The 22235-nt window shown below is 40.7% G+C and overlaps 1 protein-coding gene and 1 long non-coding RNA gene across 4 annotated transcripts; one reads left to right on the top strand and one right to left on the bottom strand.

Annotated features, from left to right (window-relative positions):
- Positions 1-9790: 9790 nt before the first annotated feature.
- Positions 9791-19461, bottom strand: E2F6 (E2F transcription factor 6). Of its 3 annotated transcripts, none has more exons than XM_040553495.1 (7): positions 19355-19461; positions 17021-17069; positions 15463-15679; positions 14995-15153; positions 13673-13787; positions 11282-11429; positions 9791-10549 (listed from the first exon to the last, which is right to left on the bottom strand). In XM_040553495.1, exons 1-7 carry the CDS (start codon positions 19439-19441, stop codon positions 10545-10547), a joined length of 780 nt encoding a protein of 259 aa, XP_040409429.1. In that variant the 5' UTR covers positions 19442-19461; the 3' UTR covers positions 9791-10544. The 3 variants fall into 3 exon arrangements, with proteins under 3 accessions (XP_040409429.1, XP_040409430.1, XP_040409431.1); XM_040553496.1 differs by having other exon boundaries at positions 19364-19460; XM_040553497.1 differs by lacking the exon at positions 9791-10549 and adding an exon at positions 12953-13066 and having other exon boundaries at positions 11294-11429; positions 19355-19460.
- Positions 11921-12868, top strand: LOC121068374. Its single transcript, XR_005818836.1, has 2 exons — positions 11921-12037; positions 12799-12868. It is a non-coding gene; the product is annotated as an uncharacterized LOC121068374 (long non-coding RNA).
- Positions 19462-22235: the final 2774 nt, after the last annotated feature.

Raw genomic sequence — 22235 nt, 5'->3', positions numbered from 1 at the left:
TGGAAGGGCAGGGGCTGGGGTCGGGAGCCCTCCAAGTTGCTCCCAGCTATTTGTTTCTGTAGCTGTAGTCCTAACAGCTGGTAAAAAGAGTAGTAAGGCCTGGATGAAAGTGAAACTAAACGATTTCACGACCACTCAAAGACTTTGTGAAGATGGCATTTTTGTTCGAAAGCCGCAATGAATATAACAAAACCAGCATGGTTTGGCTGGAACCAAACTGACTGTTTTCCGTGCTGAAGGAAAATAACCTGCGGGGATTTCTTTGCACAGACCAAAGTTCTGCTTGAGCAATGCAGACCATTTGCTCTGGATGCTTGAAAGAAGAGTGACAATGGCTTTTTATCTCATAGCGCAAAGATACTTGGGATAAGGAAATCCTACTTGTGGCCAAGGGAATTTGAAGCAGAACCCTATTCTTTAGGAAGTTGCCCAAAGACTGAGGATCCCTGGAGTGGAAGAACGGGGAAATTCTTCATGCTGGAGCTGTTCCCCTGCACAAAGGCACCAAGTTCATGGTGTTGGTGAGGAGGAGCACAAGAATGGTGGCTTCCCACCCTGTGCAACATCAGGGCGGGAGCAGGAAGGATTGGGTGTACCCTGCCTCAGGACACCCTGTGCAGAGGGGGCTCTGCTACCTACAGAAATGCTCTGATCAGTGAACTGGTGGTAACTGAGGACTTTCCTCCAACAGAGGTCACCTCCTCCTTTTTTTTATTTTTTTTTTCCAGACAAAACCATTCAGCAAACTCAAAGCAAATAGTTTAGGCATGATTGAAACCACATTTTCCAGGGAATTAGCTATTAAAATAAATAAATAAATCATCCAAACTCTTAACTATTACCACTTTTAAACTCTATGCTGCTTCTTTTGCACCTAAATTAAAATGCATTTTTAAATCTTTTTTTAAGCGTAAGAATTTGACCTTTCTACCCAGCCAGGGCTATAAATTAGGGTTCATTAATAATGCTGTTCTACTGGGGCACAACACCTATTATATTGCTTACAACTAATGCTTAGTTCTTCAGCTTACCAATTTTTTCCCCTCTTTGCAGCCCCTTTCATCTGGTCTGGTCCAACAGCTTGTCCCTGGAGGAGGGGAAATGGTATTAAATTCAGTATTAAATTGCCACCATTTTTGGATCAACTAATTTAAAACTAATAAAAGGAAGTATCTTTGTCACTGCTACTTGTTCAGTAGTTTAAGTAGTTTGTGCTGTGCCACAACACACAAGTAAAAACATAGGAAACAAAATAAATAAATAAATATCTAGCAGGAGTCGATCGATAGGAGTGCAGGAGATGTTACAGTACGACAGAGTTCCAGGTCAGAAGCAAATGCTGGAAGTGTGACACTTCCCGAATGGAATTACGAAGAGATTTCACTTAGAAAAGGATGAAATTTGGGCTTCCCAAGCAGCTGCTCAGAACTCTCCCACAACAGGTATTGCAGGCAGCCGGGCTGCTGGAAGCCTTGGAACCTGCGATGGCAGAAAGACTTGGGTGCCTGATGTGTTGAGAGGAAAACAGCAGCTGGGCATCAGGGGGAAGCTGTTTCTTTCCACCAAATTAGAATTTCACAGTAGAAAACTGTTCAACTGGAAATTTTGTGATCTGCTGCCTTGGATCTGTGCAGCACAGCAGCATTGCATAGCATCTTCTCAGGTCATCAGTTTCCGAATATTTTCCCTAGACTGTGGTATATACAGGATATATTCCATATATATGGTGTTTTCAACTGAAATGCTTGATGCTGAGGATTTTGCAGCTCACAAGAAATGTTGAGCGAGGTGGTGGAGTCAGAGTGGGCTTGGACAGCCCTCTGGTGGCCTGGGGCTGGGGACGGGGCTGGCAGAGCTGGTAAAGGCATAAGAAATAGGGATCATTCCTCTCTTCCTTTTCTCCAACATTTGCCTCAAAACTCCGCAGCAGTCCAAGCTGCTTAGAGGATTTATGTAACGCCAGCTATGATGACGAAAGGATGTATTTCAGTTCCTATCTGGCCACTGTAAAAAGGACATATTGGGAGATGACAGAGGGAGGAGGAAAGGGTTAAGGTTATCTCCCAGCTTTTTTAAGTGTCTGATTATTTAACCTAGAGAGGGAACAATTCTGTCATTGTGCAGGTTACTGAAGATTAATCAGATGTTGCATATTTTCCTGTCTCATAATACAAGAAAGATGGGGCACCAAAGGAAAAAAGAACAAAACATGTCTATGTAAAATTAAAACAAGGAACATTTATTTGTGCATTTGTACATTTTTGGTTCTCAATTGCAGTTGTTGGTAAAATGCTAATTTTGATCATGTGCTTGGAACATTGAATTATTTTGCAATTTAAATTCTTAGTGGTTGTGCAGTGAAGTCTGAGAGCATCGGTAAGCCCTGGAGCAGGATCCCTGAAGACAGCAGAGGCATTTCCAGAGCTGTCTTTGAGAGGATGCTCTCCTAGGGCATCTTAGGCGATGGTCCTGGCACTCCCACGGCTGCTTCAGGGTGCACAGCCTGAAGTCCTTGTTGTAGGATCAGCAGCCTGTGGAAGCTGATGAGGACTTCGGATTCATTGCTGAGCACAGCTGATAGTAATTTGCAAAGGAGATCAAGGTAGTCACCCCTATTTTGTAAATGGGCACAGAACAGAGAAATTATTTGCCTGGTGGCAGGGCGACATGGTGGTGGTAGGATGTGCAGATGTGGTTGGATGCGCAGGTGCATGTGTAAGTGAAACTGTCCCTAGAGAACCCAACACTGAGGTTCTCTCTGCCTGGAAACAGAATACCCAAATCTCATCCGCCTGATGATCACAGCTGTGAATCTCAGTAATTCTTCTGCTAACGCTATTACCATTGTGAATCCATTGTTACTTTTAAAATGTGAATTACCTATACAAAATATAGAAGTGTAACAATTCAGTTCCATGTATAATTTATACAGCTTACTCATACCCACTTAAAGCCATCATTTGGTGTCAATGAAGCACACTGCTGAATATTCCTGATCAGAAGCAATTAATTGACTGAATAGACACCATTCTGATCAATTTTTGATTTCAAAGGTGGTAAAAGCTTTTCGGGTATTGTTCGGATTTATGATTTTTTTTTTTTCCTTTACAGCTATACCATTTTCTCTTCAAAATACCACTACAGTTTAGCAGATTTCCCTCCTTATCCCACAATGATAGTTCCCACTTGTCACTTTTAGCAAGAGTCCGGTGAAGGCAGGCATGGAGCCAGCTGAGGGAGCATAAATGCATGAGAAGTTTGCAGGCAACCTCTATGTAAACAGTTTTTGTTTTCTTGTTTTCATTTCCAGGCAACAGATTCTCAGCGAGACATCCATAGCACACAGAGTATCTGGACAGCTGTCTGACCCCTTCTATCCAGATTGTAACCGTCTGTATTTTCTCTGGGTATAAAAGAACAGTATTTTCAGATTGGCAATAAAAGATATTTTCATTTGTAAGATGCTTGCTTTTAAGATTCTATGAAACAATCATTTAATGTCACAAATTTAATTCCTTCTTGAAAAGAAGTCTGATTCCTGAGCTTAAATCTGCAGTAGATTTTTTAATAGAGTCTAGAGTCTTTCAGACTGGAAAACAAACAAAAATAATTATAAGTAGTCAATAAATGTAGAGTAATCCATCATTTTCTTTTGTGCTACTCACTGGCTGAGGGCTGTCAGTGCTTATGACACTTTCCAAACAAATCAAATCCACTGATCTGTGCATTGGGACTGCTGACATACGTGTCAGATTTGGTAATTGAAACACTATATTTGTATTTATCCCTTTATTCATCTCCTTAAGAAAAAATCTGAAATTAGGAAATGTTTAAGCTCAAGAGAGGTAATGCTAATGTCTTCACAGTATTTTCTTTTACTTCGAACCTCTAGCCACAGGAAGAATTCATCCCACAGGCCTAGAGGCAGATCTCTGCATTTCTCTCATGAATACTTGCCCAGGATGGGATCATTTTATATCATTTCACAGGTGTTTGTTTTACCTTCAGCCAGATAAGGACAGAAATCATCAGCTCGGAGAGCCTCTCCCCACCTTGAGTGCCTTGCTCATGTTGCTGGGCAGTTGAGGTCAAATCTGGCTCCAAGGGGAGTTTTGCCACAAGACTTTGTCTCTTACACGAAACAAAATAAAGCATTAACAAAATGAATCCTTAACAATTTATGGAGAGCAGCATTATAAAGGAAATCACAGTTCTCTGTTCCAGGCTATGGATTCTGTGCAACCTGCTTTAGTGTAAAGGGCAGAGGCAGCACATGAACGTCATCCCCTTCTTTTCTGAGGTGTCAGGGGAGAGGAAGTTCTGCTTCCACGAATAACCACTGGGAAGTTTGCTTTGATCCTTGCACACCCAGAAAAATAGTAGTGCCTGGTGTTACTCGGAGTACTTTCATATGGTCAGGAAAATATCTTCTGAATGCTCATGGTTCTTGCCAGGGAAAACAGGAGTCTATTTGTTCATTCATTCATCCATTCTGCGTGCAATTTATTTTTTGGGCCCTCCCGTACAACAACACAGGCAGAATACAACCTAGCAGATGAGAACTTCAGAAGACCATCTCATCCCATCTTGGAAAAATATTGATCTTATCAGTAACACCGTAGAGATATTTATTGTGTTCCCAGTTTCAAAATTGCTTCATGCCTTCCACAGTTCTAGACGAAAGGCTAGAATTTTACTTTTCATCTATCAGCGATATTTAGTAGGATGTTTTTCATAAAGGTACCCATTCAAGAACTTCTTTGTCAGTGCTTGTTAGGAAAACAAAGGAGTAGTTAGGTGCCTACAAGCAGCTACTGCTGTAAATAACAAAGGGAAATTTTCCATTTGCTGATGTTTTCTTCCGAGTCCCAGCTGTCTCACAGTTATTTTGGTCATGCTAAGTCTCAGTCAGATATCTTGATCTTAAGAAAAGTCTGTATCTAGCTTCAACTTTTACTGTTAATGACTGGTATAATAAACACGGGGCCTATTGACCTCATTTTATTCCGAGTTGGCAGGTATTTGCTTCTTAGCTTGCGCTGAAAGGTTTGGGGCCATCTCTAATTCACAATCCCCTTTAAAACTTTATTATCCCAATAAATTCTGAGATGTTTTTTTTACTGGACTTTGAACTTTTCTCCTGATGGATAACTTTTATTTTCACACTTGGAAATGAACTCTTTTAATGTTGAGGTCACAGTTTGTGCACACAAATGTTATCCTAGATTTAGAAGCCAGCAAGCCTCTCAAGAACGTGTGCCTTCTAATTAAAATCCATATAAAAAAAGATTTTCCCTTTACCAGCTTGCTGAAACTTTATATCTGATCCACTACCTTTCTACTTTGCAAGAAAAATATCATCCATTCTTGTTTCATTTTTTCCATGACATTCACTTTGGCAGCATGTTAGAGAAGCAACTACTGCTGTAACGTTCCTGTGACATTTTTGTGGCCATAGATAAAAAAAAAAAAAAAAAAAAAAATTCCTTGGAAAACAACAGCCATACTACCAAAATGGCTTGTCTGGCTGGAAAAGAACATTGCATTATCTAAAATCAGTTCTGTATGGGATTTGCATGAGAATCTGTAAAAGAGTGAAAGCAAAGCTGTTCCAGGAATTCAAATAGCTTCTTGCAGATTTTTAGATTCCTACAGTTTTCATTTGAAGTGCTAATGCCAAGTCTTCCTTTTGAAGAAGGATGCCATAAAATATGAGAGGCCTAAAAAAGTCAATAAAAGGTTAACAATGTCCTGAGCTTTCATCTTTTGGATTTGCTGTTACAACTTTGAGGATTTAGTTATTGTCTCCTACAGCCTCATCCCTTACTCGAGGGGTGACTACAACCACCACCTCGTTCATGGGGCATGCTGTGAGAAGCTGCCTGCATCCCCATGTGCTTGGAGACACAGCCACAGGCCCTCAGACTTCATCAGAAGGCCCTCAGGCCATCATCAGAGGAACTTAAAGGTTGGACGTGGTGCTTAGGGACATGGTTTAGTGGGTGACATTGCTAGTAGGATGATGGTTGGACCAGATGATCTTGAAGGTCTTTTCCAACCTTAATGATTCTATGACTTACATTGAGAGAACAAGACACCTCTGTCTCTCCAGGCATCAAAATTTCCTTCCAAACACATTTCCACGTTCTTTTGCTTAAATGGGTATCACAGTCCTTCAGTAAACATCTGTGAGAGAAGCCTCGTAGAGAATTATATAAACCATACACAACCAAGTATAATTTACTTGATTTTATCCTCAATGCATGTTTCACAAATAACTGTTGGGAACCCAAACCAGCAGATTACTGCTCTGGATAAACACTTGAGCGGTTCCGTAGGTTCCAGGCCCGACACCGAGGTGATGGCACAGGCAATAGCTTGAAGCTTGCCATGAGCTCCAGCTACCCAGGACCAGCCGGGGCCTAGCAAGCAGGCCGCACTCAGCACTGAAGATTACAAGGGCTAAAGTAACTTTTGAAATCATTGTGATTTAATTATGCCTATAAATGAAACTCTTTGCACACAACAAAAGATTATTCAATATAAGGAATTTGCTATCTTTTAAGTACTTTCCAGAAGATACTAATAATTTAAAGTAATCCTCTCTCTTCTTTGCAGATTGCATTATTTAAAAACTGCAGTTCACATCTGAAAATCCCAGTAATTTCCCATCCCAAATAAGGCCTGAACTGGCAACTTGTAGAGTTTGTTCCAATTACAGAGTCAGCAAAATCAGGACATTTTATAATTATAGATTTTGGCTGTTGTTCTTGCTGATTAATGCATTTAGATCCTCAGACATTCTTACTGAAGGAAAGACAAAAATGTTATTAGAGTTTTCTAATTTATTGCAGACAGAGTCCTCAAATAATGAGGGAAATGCTTAGACATAAATATGCTGAAAATAGACACATAGGGACTCAACAAAAATATTTTATCTTAACAACCTGTCAGAAAAAATCAAGCATTATTGTACAAACTCAGAGTAAGATTCTATCACGTTTACTTTTTAGGCAAGCTTGTAACTTGCATTTAGTTTCAACTTCGCTCAATAACTTTTCCTACAGACCAAGTCTAATCTTTCCATCAAGTTAGCTGACTTCTTGAGCCCATGCAGTACATTGCTTTCCAGTACTGCAAGTGGATAATGCTGCAAGTATTCAGATAACAACAAAAATATCTTCCAAAGTCCATTTGTTCCACTGTAGGTGCACTTATTGAAACAATCCAAAGTATTCAGGAAAACTATTCAAGCAGAACTGTCATCTTAGAGCTTCTCCCATTTCAGTGATAATCGTGCAGCTTGAAGTTAAAAAATAATTCTACAGCTCAAAAACCTGCACAAAGGAGGAACAACGGAATCACAGATTTCTTCCAAACAAAAATCCCTAATGTTCTAATTAGATGACGTACGTTCTGCTTTTTAAAACAGCCTTAACATTTGCAAAATGCTTACCTTGTAAAAATTGATTTCCTTTCTACGTAGTTCAAAATGCTGCGTCAGCTAACAAAATCCCACCCTAACGCATGGCATTCAGGGTGCCTCATTTGGTGCTGGAAATTGTTACAGATTTCATGGCAAACATTTTCCCAAGTTATTGAACAAGTCTAGGTGAATCAACACTTACACAGAGCCCTCTCACTCCCCCCAAGAAAAAAACAGAAAAGCAATGCAAAAATGAAATAGCAAGTTGCCATTTGGGGAGAAGACAGACATTGAAGGAACAAGACGATCTGGCTGTGCAAAAATTTTAACCCCCACCCCCAGCTTCACTGGAGGAGCATATTCCTCAGTTTTATTTTCTCTGATCGATATATGAAATGTCCTTTCAGTTTGCTTTATTATTGTAACAGCTCAGTCCGTTGTTTGCACTCTACAGACATGTAGAAAAAAAGGGATCCACCACAGAATCCCTGCCTTTCAGAGCTGGAAGTTGATTGAACATACACAAAATGCCAAGATTACTTTCTGACATGAATTTCTGTTTGGTGTATTTCGCAGTCTGCATAATACAATATTTTGCAGAACTAGTGAACCTTGTAGGAAGACAGATTAACTCTCAAACTGTATTAGGCATATTTAAGCTCTTCAATGTCAACTGCCCTACTTTATATGCATTTCTTCAGTAGAACAAGGCAGACATTTAATTTCATAGCATGTCTAAAATTGGTGTAGAGATGCTGGTTAACACTTTCAGGGCTTTATCTGATAGTTGTTGATACGGTGCAATCATGAAAACCATGAGTTTTGATTCTTTTATTTTTTAAATACCACACATAGGAAACTATGAAATACACTTTAAACCTAAAAAGAAACAAGCATATGCATGGCATTTGTACAGTTACAAGTTAATTCACTCAGAAGACTATTGGGTTGATCTTGGCTACTCACCCTGTGCCCACCAAGCTGTGCTCTCACTCCCACTCCAAAGCAGGGCAGGGAGAAAATAAAAAAAAAAATAAATTAAAAAAGATCTTGTGAGTTAAGGACAGAGAAATCACTCACCAGTTACCATCATAAACAAAACAGACTCAGCTTGGGAAAGACTGATTTATTTTCAATTAACAGGCTAGAACACTGAGAACTAAAAGCAAACTAAATCCACCTTCTCTTCAGCCCTTTTCTTCCCAGGCTCAAGTTCAATCTCAATTATTCTACTTCCATCTGGAGTGGTGCAGGCAAATGGGGGCTGCAGTCAGTTCCTGACACTTCATCTCCGCCGCTCCTTCACGGTCACTCTCTGCCCCTGCTCCCCGTGGGGTCCCTCCCACAGGATGCCGTCCTTCCCAAACTGAGCCTGCAGGGGCTGCCCACAGGCAGCAGCTCTTCAAGAACTGCTCCCACACGGCTCCCTACCACGGGGTCCATCCCCCAGGAGCAAACTGCTCCAGCACGGGTCCCCCACGGGCGGCAGCTCCCCCCAGACTCCCTGCTCCTGCGTGGGCTCCTCTCCACAGGCTGCAGCTCTGGCCAGAAGCTGCTTCTGTGTGTACTCTTCCCAAGCTGCAGCTTCCTTCAGAGCACATCCACCTGCTCCAGCACGGGCTCCTCTGCAGACTGCAGTGCGGAGAATGGCCCCAACACGGTCCTCCACAGGCTATGGGAGGAGAGCCTGCTCCACCATGACCCTCCCTACCACCTGCAGGGTAATCTGCTCTGGTACTTGGAGCACCTCCGCCCCCTCCTTCTCTACTGACCTTGATACTGACCTTGATTTCTGGTGGGTTGTTTCAAATTTTTCTCACTCCTCTCTCACAGCTTCTGTGCAACACTTTGTATCCTTGCTTGAATGTTATCACAGAGCCACCACCAGCATCACACACACTTGCTTTAGCCAGCAGCACGTCCCTTCTGGAACACCCTGTCCCCTAAAACCAATACAAAGACCCAGCCTCGACACTCTGAAGTCTCATTTTACACATACTGAAGGTGGATAAATACAGAAGTTGGAGGCATTCTAAACTCTCAAGTATTTCTTTACTAAGTTCTAAAGTATCTAACAGTACTTGCAAGCTGAAGTCACAATGAGGGTGTGGTAACAGGCTAGGGCTACACTATATAGAAATTCTAGACCCTAGAGGGACCAGTTTAAATGTTTACTGTTAATTGTGTTACAGTATTGTAGTGATCTTCAGAAGTATCATCACAAGAATTAGGTCAAGCGAGGGGCAGCCAGCACTGCATTTAACAATTAAATTTTTTTTCCATATCAGTTTTAAAATGTTAGAATTCACTGGGTGAACAAACATTAACAGCTAACCATCACATTTAATTAGACTGGCCGCTTTATGTTTTATAAGCTTATTTTATTTCTTTGCTGTACAAAGGCAGAGATGCAAACCACCTCAATAAATCTACATCAGTAACTACCCAGACATGATACAGATATACAAAAAGCCCACTTATTTAACTTCAGTGTTGATACCATAGTTAATGCAGAGCTGGATGCAAACAATGCAAACAGCATCTACACAGTGTAAGGCGTAACTCTCGTAGTATTTACATCTTGTTCCTTATAGTGAAGGCTTCTGATGCATCAAGCTATTTCTTCATCTGTATTTGACGATCCTGCTTAGCAGTAGTGCAGCCTCAGAACTGAAAAGTGCATTTCTTTATTACATACATTCTCAGAAGGATTGTGGATTGTTCCAGAAACAGTTTCCAAACCTTCATTTTAGGAGTCATTATGTTTTCCATCAATTAAAGTCATTTCATAAGCTAAAAATACCACTTTCCCAAAGCTCTGTAGATCACATGCAATTATGAAAACAAAGCTCCTAAAAGCAAATCTAGGAACCGTCTTCTGACTTGGGAAGATAAAACAGTCCTGTGAAACCATTCAATCCACTGCTGTTTTAAATTAAAAACACCCCGGAGCAGTTTGGGTCGGTAAGTTCGCAGTTCCAAGAGCTTTGGAAAAGCTCTATAACAGATATTTACATTCTGTATTTGATTTTGAGCTGTAATTCATCCTTTGAGCTGTAATTCATCTTCTACCTCAGTGTATATACATATATATATTACTTTTTTATTTTTTGGAATCTCACTCTGAAAGGGAAGTGAAAGAAGAATCTAGTTACTGTCACTGTAGGAAATATAACTGAGTCATTTCACAAGCAAAGCAGTGTTAAATGAAAGCCCAAGATTAAATAGTCAACTCTTCCTCTCTACTATGAAGTAGAATTGCTAAAAATAAACTCTTGCGTCTTCTGAGCTACTGCAGTTCCCGCCACATTTATTTTTAAACCACAACGTCCTGCAGCACCGGAGCTCTTGACAGACTGAATTCCAGCCAGTCTTGTTCTAGGAGATTAAAATACTACATCCCATCTCCTGGCTGTCCTGCTTTAAACGCGGCAATAATGAGTAAGAGCAGCTAACGTCTTGTTTGAAACGCATCTTAACTCCCACGACAACTGGTATTTCAGCCGAGCTGCTGGCCTGGACATTGAAAAAGCTGAGAACTCGCACAGTCCCATCAGCAGAGCACAGCAGAACAGTCTGCTCTGACAGGAAACCAGTAACGAGCAAAGGAAGGAAGAGGGTCGGAGAACCAGAGCAGCATGCTGTGTGTGCACGTGCCTAACCCTTTGGCCTCCTGCTGCTGTGAGGTAATGTGCCACCATAAGCTTAGCTTTTAGGCACTTCCAGTCCTCCCACGCATCCTAGCCCACTTAAACTATGCCCAGTTAACACTGTCATACCATTCTGGTAAAGTTGAGAACAAGTTTTCTTCAAAAAAAATTACATGAGGATAAAAATGTAAGTGGGAGACGCTACCTTCACCAGGAGGAACCGATGGCTCAGTTTCAGATTTGACAGCATTCATATTTTCAAAAGTTTTGGCACCTGGCTTATCTTGTTCCACCTCACACAGATACACATCAATGGGTCCTTTTGTGCTCTTTACATGTACTTCTATGCAATCCTATAAAACAATGATTTACATATTAACCAAAAGACCAGTCTTATGCATCAGTTATCTATTTTTACACATGTTTTAAAGCCAACAGGTTAAGAGCAGAACAAATACAGGAGTGACGTAACTACTTAAAATTGTGTTACTAGTTCTATGTAAGTTATGAGTACTTAATAGATTTTTAGGCCAATTATTAAGTACCATTAAGGTAACTAGGTTTCATTTTTGACATGCAATGCACCTAATGAATCTTTCAGCCTTTTTACTGACCTTTTGATATATAGCCAAGATTTACCATATGCTTAGTATGAATAAGAAATAAAAACTTGACCGCCAATGCCACAGATCAGAAAACAAATCAGAGCACATAGCAGCTTTAATAGTATGGCAAAACAAATAAACCGTACTACTGCTTTCCTTTAGCAGGTATCACATTGCAAGGCACAGAGTAAGTCAAATTAATGGGAAATGGCTAGAAGAGTGTTTTCTCTAAAGTACAGCCTTTCAAATCTTGCCTTCTTTTGCTTCAGAAAACCTCTGGAATCTTCACAGGGTTAGACCCCGCTACTTTTACCCATGACACCACTGGAGATACACATGGTGGATCTAAGTCTTCTGTATTCACAGAATCACAGAATCTTCTAGGTTGGAAGAGACCTCCAAGACCATCTAGTCCAACCTCTGCCCTAACACTAACAAGTCCTCCACTAAACCATATCACTAAGGGCTACATCTAAACGTCTTTTAAAGACCTCCAGGGATGGCGACTCAACCACTTCCCTGGGCAGCCCATTCCAATGCCTAACCACCCTTTCAGTAAAGAAGTTCTTCCTAACATCCAACCTAAACCTCCCCTGGCACAACTTTAGCCCATTCCCCCTCGTCCTGTCACCAGGCACATGGGAGAATAGACCAACCCCCACCTCTCTACAGCCTCCTTTAAGGTACCTATAGAGAGCGATGAGGTCTCCCCTGAGCCTCCTCTTCTCCAGGCTGAACAAGCCCAGCTCCCTCCCAGCCGCTCCTCGTAAGACTTGTTCTCCAGACCCCTCACCAGCTTCGTTGTCCTTCTCTGGACTCTCTCGAGCACCTCCATGTCCTTCTTGTAGTGAGGGGCCCAAAACTGAACACAGTACTCGAGGTGCGGCCTCACCAGAGCCGAGTACAGGGGGACAATCACCTCCCTAGACCTGCTGGCCACACTGCTTCTTATGCAAGCCAGGATGCTGTTGGCCTTCTTGGCCACCTGAGCACACTGCTGGCTCATATTCAGCCGACTATCAACCAGTACTCCCAGGTCCTTCTCCGCCAGGCAGCTTTCCAGCCACTCATCTCCCAGCCTGTAGCGCTGCTTGGGGTTGTTGCGCCCCAGGTGCAGGTATTGATTCATATCTCCTTTTCCTAAGATATCCTCTCCCTTCCTGTGCACCCAGCAAGGCAAATTTGAAGAAAACATAACTAAGAACATTATAAAAAATGCATACGCAAAAAGAAAAACAGAATTAAACCTCCATTATTTATCTCAAGCTTACGTCCAGTATTTCTTCTCTTTCACAGCATTACTTTAAACAGTGGGTTCACAGTGTATGGGAGCAGATGCAGTCTAACTGGGTGCAGAGGGCAAAGCTATAGCTCTTCTGTGTGACCTGAATGGGGTGTGCATGCTGTACTGTGAGGCAAGGTCATGTTACATGCCCCACCTCCATCAAAAACCCATCTTGACATGATCTACTAGAACACAAGAACTTTTTTTTGATCATACTGTACATTTCATACTTCAATATTATAGTGACAGTAGCTGTCGACTCATAAGACAACATTTACTTGCTGTTAGGATGATTATTAAATTAGGCTTAATATTTTGTTTGGTTAGATTTACAGCTTTTATAGATTTTACTGAAAAATATTAACAGCTGTTTGTTAGTTTCATTATTGTAATTACCAGACAAATATTACATCTGTTCCATCATTTATCACAGCTGTTCCATCATCTCTAGCAAAACTAAAGCTTAGATATGTTTATAGTTTAATAATTTAGGTAAGCAAAACAAAATTCCTAGAAATACCCTTAGACTGTTATATCCACAGAATTACTTAGTGGAATACAAGAACAGTGAAGTACCAGTACTTGCTATACATGACAAAGAAATTGGAAGTCAGTTGCTAATCACTGTTGCAAAACCAGAACAAACAAAAATTTAATAACTTCTCTTCCCTTAAGAGGGAAAGGGAGGGAAAGTTATAAAACTTACTTCCTTAGGAATTGGTATTTCCAGTTTGGTTTCTTCAGGAGCTTTGATTGCAATCACAATCTGTTTCTGAAACGCCTGAATGCTACGGATATCTTGATATGTCACATAAGCTAGTGTATACATTGGTCAAGGATTCTGTATAGCAATTTGCTAATGGGCAGAAGCAAAGAGAATGTTAAGATACGCTGAAGCAAAATACCAATTTAAGAAAAACGGTAAATAGTTCAGCTGAGGTTATTTCAATATTAGCTTTGTAAAATTAGTTATCACTGACAAGTGGAATTTTTTTTTTGTTAGGAAGGAAAAAAAACACATTCAGTATTTAAAAACACACACTTGACAAAGTTTTCATAGATGCTATCATAAATCTATGTATCAGATGGAACGCTGCTTTTGAGAAGCCTTTTTTTTTTTCTTTTGCATTAATAATACATGGAAATCGTATCCTGGAAAACAAGAAAGTTACTTTCTTATCCGAACAGGTAAGGTATAGTGATTTTTTTTTTTCTAGATAACGTACAGGAAATGAACGCATTTCTCTTCATTTGAGCACCAATCTTTAACATTCTGCCAAAAGCAGTGCTAAGTTTTATTTGATTGTAACCACAGCCAAAATCCAATATTTGTCATATTAAAACTAGGAAAAAGGAACGCCCTTTCTATTATCAAATCACACCTGAAAGGTAAGACTGCATTGGAACCTCTCCCCAGAGACAGAACAGTATTAGGACATGATCAACATACCATTATATCTTCATGGCAAAAGGCCACTGGGACTCCGTTTTGGGTCCTCTTTCTTATCTCAGTAAGCAACTCAATCTCACTGGTTGGTCAAGACCTGTCCCTGAGACAACTTTATTCTATAGTGGAGAGAACAAGGTAATGGTCAGGGTACTAAGACTACTGCCCCATTTCCATTTTTCTTTTCCTCATTACCACCCCAAACAGCTCCTTATCTCAGTAATATACCGTTCCTTACTCTCACTGCCACTGGGATACTCTGCTTTTCTTTCCATGGCAGAGCACGAAAGGAATGAAGGACTTACAGTCAAACTCCAGTTCTTCCCACTCTACTTCCTCTCAATCTTCTGCAGTGGCAATGTCACACAAGTAGCACTCCCCTGAGAATGGGGTAGACTGTGCATAATACTACAGCGCACAAGTCTAATCTATACTAATATAAAATAGCCAATGAGTTCCTTGTTGTCTCATTATCAAGTATTACTGCATACTTGTGATATCAGCCTACACCTAATGCTAGAATGCCTGAGTGTTGTCAACCAAAACCACGAGTTAAAGTAATGCAAGAGTTAAAAGGATATTTTGCATTTTCTTTGTCATCTGTTAGATCAAATAACTGATGAGCACAATCCTTGATTAATTCATCCAGAGCTTCTTCCATGGCTGACAAGTCAGAAAGTTCATCTTTAAGGTTTTGCTGCTCTGCTGCCTTTCCAACAACTTGGTCAAGATTAGAACCTCTAGAAGAATATGAAAGTTGTCTAATATGTTTATAAAAGTAAAAGCCTGTTTACTGAATATAAAAAACACATGCTAAAATAGAAAGCAACCAGAAATTCTGGTATTCTTTACTCAGCTGAAACATGCTTCAATTTGATACTTTTTAATATAGTATGTAATTCAGACAACCTAAGGATAAAGAAAAACTTAAGATATTTCTATCTATTAAAATAATTCAATGTGTTTAAAAATACTCTCAAAGTTATAAATACTAATCAACATTGCTGGGTTTCATTGCTTAGAAATTAAGAGTTTCAAAGTCCACTTACACCCACTGGATAAGATTCTTAGATCTTTTCTGAATTAAGTGAATTCCATCCAACACGTTGGTGATGTCATATACTCTTCGTTTTCGTACTCCAAGAGTTGTTGCTACTTCGTTTAAATCAAGGACACCATCTGGAGCTCTTTTGACAAGATCCATGAATTTTCGGGTCAAATAAACCAAGGATGCATCAAATCGAGGCCTTCTAACCTTCAGAGTTCCTGTAATGTTTTGATACAATATTCAGGGTAAATGACTTTGACAATATGAAGTGTTTCTTAAAAAAAAGATTAGCCATGAAGTTGCAATGAATGTAAAAGCATAAAACACTGCAATAACAAAACCTCTGGTTAACTATCGGCAGTGTTGGGGCACTGCACCAGAGAACCGCAGCTGTGTCATCTGCTGAGTGACACTGGTAAAATGGTTGTTCTTTTGGCCCAGAACAAACCAGAAGGTCCCCCAAATAACTCTCAGGCATGGTTCAGGGACTACTTCAGGCCAGTCAGTTCCAGAGCCTAAGAACTTAATGTATGAAAAAAATGCAGCTTGTACTAGTTGTCCTCAGGGCCTAAGAATTGGTGATGTCACTCTTCAATTTAATACAACAAAGATCTACTGATACCAGGCCACCGTAGGTTTAAGAGACACCTGTGTTATATAAATCCAGTACCAGCATAGTCTCAGAAACAGCAGAAGAGTTACCGATGAACAGTTTTGTTAACTTTAGATTATTTACATGTGCCTGACCAATCATTTATTTTAAAGCACAAAAAAGTAGTACATCTAAAAATTCTAATGTTGGCCAATATGACTGTCAAATCCTGCTGTTATTTGTGCCTTGTCCTGCAAAGCAAGCCTGATAATTCCTGTGTAATCAAACTGTGCCACTGAATAATACTCCAGTCTAATCTTTCAAGAGAACGTGGGTACATATGGAAGGAAACTTCCTTAGCAAACGCTACTTCAAACTTCATATTTTTCCCCAGATGAAGAATGTGCACTTTTATTCATAACTCTCCACTCTCATTCTATGGCTACAGGATTGTCTGTTCTTTAACCTGAGGTGAAACAAGAACCCACTACCTAGTTTTGAATAGCGCTACCACCGGAGTTGGACTTGACAGTCCTTATGGGTCCCTTCCAACTCGGGACATTCTATGATTCTACCGTAAGATGTGGGAGACTATTCAACTGGTGAGAAAAACAAAAAAACCCAACCAACTCAAATTCACTCAAGCTTGTATTTACGTTTATTAACACCAGCTGAAAAATAACGCTTGCCAGCACAGTGTCCCAGTTGTCTCTAAGTCACTTTTTCTGTAAATCCATTTTCTTGATAGCAGCAGTGATTTATACTTGGAGCAAATAGAAAGAGGATAGGGAAAACCATGAAAAATGCATTGCTTTGTGTTTGCTAGTTCATTTAGTATCCAGCATTCCTCTTGTTCTGTCTATATTAGACACACAATGATTTCTCATTTGTTTACTACATGCATTGTTGTAAAAAAAGCATTAAATATTTCAAGGATAACCTTTACACATGGAATGCAGAAACTTACTTCTTACAAACTGCACGTCATCGTCCAGATTCAAGTTGAGCATTGGTGGCTGGGGAAAAAAGTGAAAATATAACTGACATAAAATACCATGGAAGTTTTCAGGGAGAAAACCCCGACCCAACTCTGGATGCTACAGCAATGAGAGTGCCAACAACTCAACAGATATTACAGTGAAAGAATCTCCTTGGATAGAAGGGAGACACGCTCATTAATACCCATCAGAAATTTCACCTCAATCAGAGCAGATTTCCCTCTTTCTTGGAAAGCTAGAAACGCTGGGCACCTCATTATACTGCTTGCCTACCCTTGTGGTGAAGAAGTTTACATCAATCTGCAACCTCTCCTGCTTGTTCTGCTTCAATTTATGGCTCTTTTCTTTCAGCCTGTCATCAAACACTGCTGTGAAGTGTCTGGCTCCTGCTTCTTGATAACTTCCTTGCACGTGCTAGTGGGCAGCTATGGCTTAAAACACTCCCTCAGCTTCTCCTCACAGATATATCCCCATACCCACTGACCACTTTTGACCCATCTCTGCTGATTGCACTTAAGTTTATCAACATCCTTCCTGTAATGGTCAGCCCCAAATAGGATGCAGCATTCCAGGAGCAGTTCAATACTTGCCAAATAAAGGAGAATTACTTTATTTGATCTGTTGGCTATGCTCTTGCTAATAAGCCTCATATGCCTTGATGCCAGGGCACATTGTTAGCTCATGTTTAGCCCACTCTCCCTAAGGACCATCAGGTCCTTTCAGGGGGGGTGCTTTCCCAGCATCTCAGCTCCCAGCCTGTATGATGGCAAGTTACAGTCCCAGATGCAGGATTTCAAACCTTAATTTTCAGCCACCTTGTCTGTCAGATTCCTGATGATCCATTCTTCCTGCCTATACCTTTATGCCCATAGTACCCTCCCCTCCCTATCTGCTGTCATTAACATCATAGGAGTGTATCCTATGTCCTCCTCCAGCTCACCGATATTTAATATGACAGAACCCTGGACAAACCCAGTCCTGGGGTCTGTCCAGACAGGTCCCAGGTCCCTAAGGAGCTCTGCCTGTAATCCACTTTCATGTAAAATACGAGTCATTGACCATTCCTCTTTGGGCCTAAGGAACCAGTCAGTTTTGCACTCAACTACTATCTGTAATATTCCAATTAAAAGATAGAATGCTGCTGGAGACTGTTTCAAACATGCTGCTAACATTAATGCAAATGACATCTATGGCTTTGGATCTGCAATCCAGTCACTTCATCACTAAAGTGAATCTGTTCACAAGAACAGTCCATCAGCTATCCCCAACCACCTTTACTTTCTTCCACGACCTCTCAATGATCAGACAGCAATCTCACAATGCCATCAGCCAGCTCTCTCAGACTCCCCCTGGATGTACCCCCATTAGGTCTTATGGTCTCAGACAGGTTGAGATTTCTCAAGAGATTCCTAGCTTGGTACTTTTGCATCGCAAGTTACTCCTCTCCTCCCTGAGCCCTACCTCTCAGGCACAAGCCTAAGAGACATTGAACTCTAAAGATACAAGCAAGCAAGCAGAGCACTTCATCCCCATCTATGTCTGCTTTCACTAAATCACTTCTCCCCTTTAGCAGGGAGTTCTCATTTTTCTTCCCTCCTTCAGCCTTAACTGAGGATGTAAAAATAAAAGTTCTTATCACCCTTGACACACTGAGGGATGTCCTTGCAGACCTCCACCCCTCCAGCTCCCCCACCTTTCATTTGGATTTGCGGCCAACACTTTTTAACTCCAATCACCATCAGTTCCTCTAATAAGGAGAAACTTCAAACCATCAGGGAAAAAAATGGGTATCAACATCTTCACAGCTTTAAGCCACTACTACCAAGCAACACTTACCTCAAGGTTAATAAAAAATGAACACTTTAAACCACGTTTCAGAGAATTAAGAGATTTATTTTTAATTAGGAACACATTTCAGAGCATTAAGAGATTTGTTTTTAATTAGCAACACCACAGCAGTGCTGAAAGCAGTAGAGCAAGGTGCATACGTGATTAACCGAACTTCACAGCCGCTCAGCGAGGAACAAAACACACACTTGCAGTCCGATAGCTGTTCCCCAAAGCACCTATAACCCACTTCGGTGGGCTGGCAGGTCGCAGCTAGCCCTGCTACGAAGCCGTCCCTCCGCAGCCGCCCCAGGCAGCCGCAAGCCCGGCTGGGCTCCCCCCCCCGGCTCTGCTGCCCGCCGCCCTCCTGCCAGAGCCCTCCCCGGCGTCCCCTCGGGCTCTCCGGCGGGGGAAGCCAGGCGCTGCGTCCCCGTCCCGCCCTCGGGCAGCGCCTCCCTCTCCCGCCCGCCGTGTACCTCACTCACACGCAGCGTGTCCGGCCGCAGCGGCCTCAAGCGCTCCCACTGGCCAGGGGCGGCCATTTTGTGACCCCCGCCCTCCATTACCCATCGGCCCCTGCAGGCGCCGGCGCCCCGCCCAGCCGGGCCGTGCAGAGGTGGGGAGCCGTTCCCTGAGGGGCGGCCATGGCGCTGGGGGGATTTATTTACGGGTGGTTTATGGGTGAGAGGCTACGTTTAGCTCCTCTAGGGCCAGAGTGGAGTCTGCGAATGTTGCTTGCCCGAAACAAGTCTGTTTACATCCCAGCTAGAGGTCCCAAATCCTTAGTCCAGTGCTCCTGCCCGTTCTTCACCCTTCTTATAACCTTTAGCAAGTGTTGACTGCTTCCTTGTCAGCATCAATAGTGATCACAAACATTCTGATTTAGTAGCTAACTTCTGTTTGTCAGACAAAAACATTTCGACAAAAACATTTCGACATAACTCTTTGTTAAATTATTGATCTGATTGATGTTGATGCCATTTAACTGCCCTCTACCATACAGTACAACAAATAGTCATGAAATTCCTTCCATAAAAGCTTTCTGAACCGTTGTGCTTCCTTGACTACCCAGTAGGTGACACTTTAAGGCGCTCCCCCTTCACTATGCTCAAGGAAGGTGCTGTGGACAAATGTAAATTTCATTGAACGTTGTGTAAAAACACTAGTCTGGTATGAGGAAGTCAAAGCTGTGAAGGTTTTAATTCATCTTCTAATGTGCCAGCCTGGGCAGGTCAAGAAAAACTCTCTTATCTTGAAAAGATACTGAATGCATTTTCATTTACTAGTGGTTTCATATCTCTTCAGGTTAGACATTCCTCTGGAGAAGCTAGTGTCACCACTGATAAAGCTGCTGCCTTGATGGCGTTTGCTTCTTGGTAACTTATTTTCAATCAGTTACTTCTGCAGTAATAATTGTCTTTGTAAATGTGTGTAGAACCAAGGTGGGTTGTTCTCATGCTCCAATCAATTTATAAGAAAAAAATGGTGAAAAATATACACTGGCAAGTATAGCTCTTCAAAGGCATGATGTCTATATAACAGGAGACATGAAGCCTTAAGTTGTGCAGTTAAAGATGTGCAAACGTTGCCTGTCAGTATTCCAAGGAGAGCTTAGACTGGTACAAATGCAAAAGGTCTTCCTGTCATGGAAGCAACAACATATCACTGAAAGGTAAAAACACTCATTTTTATATGAGCAACCATAATGCTTCCTAACTCCTTGGTGGTGATAGATGTAGTCCAATAAGGAATCAACATTTTTCCCCCTTTGCTATATTCTTAACTGGACACATACTTTACCATTGTAATCCCACTGTTATAAGACAGGTTTTTTTTTTTGTTGTTTTGTTTTGTTTTTTTCCAGCTGTAACGGAAAAAGGGTTCGGAGCAGATGTCTTGGGCCACTTCAGCTTGGGGTGATGCAAGGAATGTACCATGCAGTATAAAAATCATTGACGAGGATTTTGATGATTGTTGGGTGTTCAGATATTAGCAGGGAGGCTGACTGCTCATAATTTGAGCATTTAGGTATATGAATTTCTGTATTAACCCACACGGAAAACACTGCATCAACATTTAACAATGCTGTTGTTCTAGCCAGTCATAAGATGAAATTCTGTATTTCTTATGCTCCTCAATCCCTGGCTGGTGGAAATAGCAGAGCAAAGAAAAGCCCCATGTGGCTTCAGATTCAGGAAGGTTTTTCTGCATTTACATTAAAAGTATAATGCTTAATCCTTTTTTAAAAGGAAAATGAGATTTTGAAGGAACTGACTTAGGAATTTAGGCAGTGGCATTCTATTGATCAGAGTTTGATTCTAGTGTGTTTCATTTTCATTTTATAAAGCTGAATTAAAATGTTTCCCACATTAATTTTTTATGCTCTTGCAAATGAAAGTGTAAATTTTACCCCATTTACTGTTATCTTATTCTATATAATAATGACTGTGCAGTTTGTTTTTAAATATCTCTAAGCATTAATCACACTAGTAATGATGCTTAAAATTATTATTATTATTATTTTTAATCTGAAATCACATTTTCATCGATTGAATTGATTTTCAATCTGCCACCAGAGGGCAATAATTCCATTTACTAAATCGGAACTTTTAAAATGAATACATCCTACAACAGTAGTTTCATTACATTTTTTGAGGGACTGTATTTGAATGTGAAAATATAATTTTCTTAAAAGCACTTAACTTGTGTAATTTAATGCCAATTATATTCATAAAATAAACCTCATATTTTACTCTGTGCTACTTAGGCATGTAGGTTGTGCTTTCATTTTGAGCAGCTGAAAATAGTCTACTTTGTAAAATTTTTACTGGTGAACCTCATGCAGGGCTGTAATGCTGCAAGTTTTAGATCTCATGCAAAACAGGATTTTTCTATTACCACTGTAATATTTTAAAATTTGTTTTGAATGCCGCTACTTTCGCTTTCTTCATTTATTGTTTTGTTGCACTAAAGTGCAATTGATATTTAAAAGCCTATATATGTAATCGTAAATTTGGGAATTATCTGACAGGTACGTTTATATCCTTATTTGATATGTTTTTATTTTGTTTATGTGTATAGTAGTTCCAACAGGTAAAGCGAAGGCCTTATTCTTTAAAAAAACGATACAATTTTGTCTCAAATGCAATCTTCCCTTTAATGACAATAATCTTGCAAGTGGATCTCCCAGAAGGTGCATATGTACTGTTACAAAGATGAGCCAGAGCTAATATCTTCCTGAAAAGGTGAAAAAGTGCAACATCTTGAAAGACAGATGATAGATGAAAGCATCTGTTTAAGCTGAATGTTTTTGTATATCTTTATGTCCGTTTGTATAAACTTCCTAGCCTCCCTCAA

Source organism: Cygnus olor, chromosome 3 (genome assembly GCF_009769625.2).
Source record: "Cygnus olor isolate bCygOlo1 chromosome 3, bCygOlo1.pri.v2, whole genome shotgun sequence".
In the NCBI taxonomy this organism is placed as follows: Eukaryota; Metazoa; Chordata; class Aves; order Anseriformes; family Anatidae; genus Cygnus; species Cygnus olor.
The sequence above is the reverse complement of the archived record's forward strand: the minus strand, read 5'-3'. Positions and strand labels throughout refer to the sequence as shown.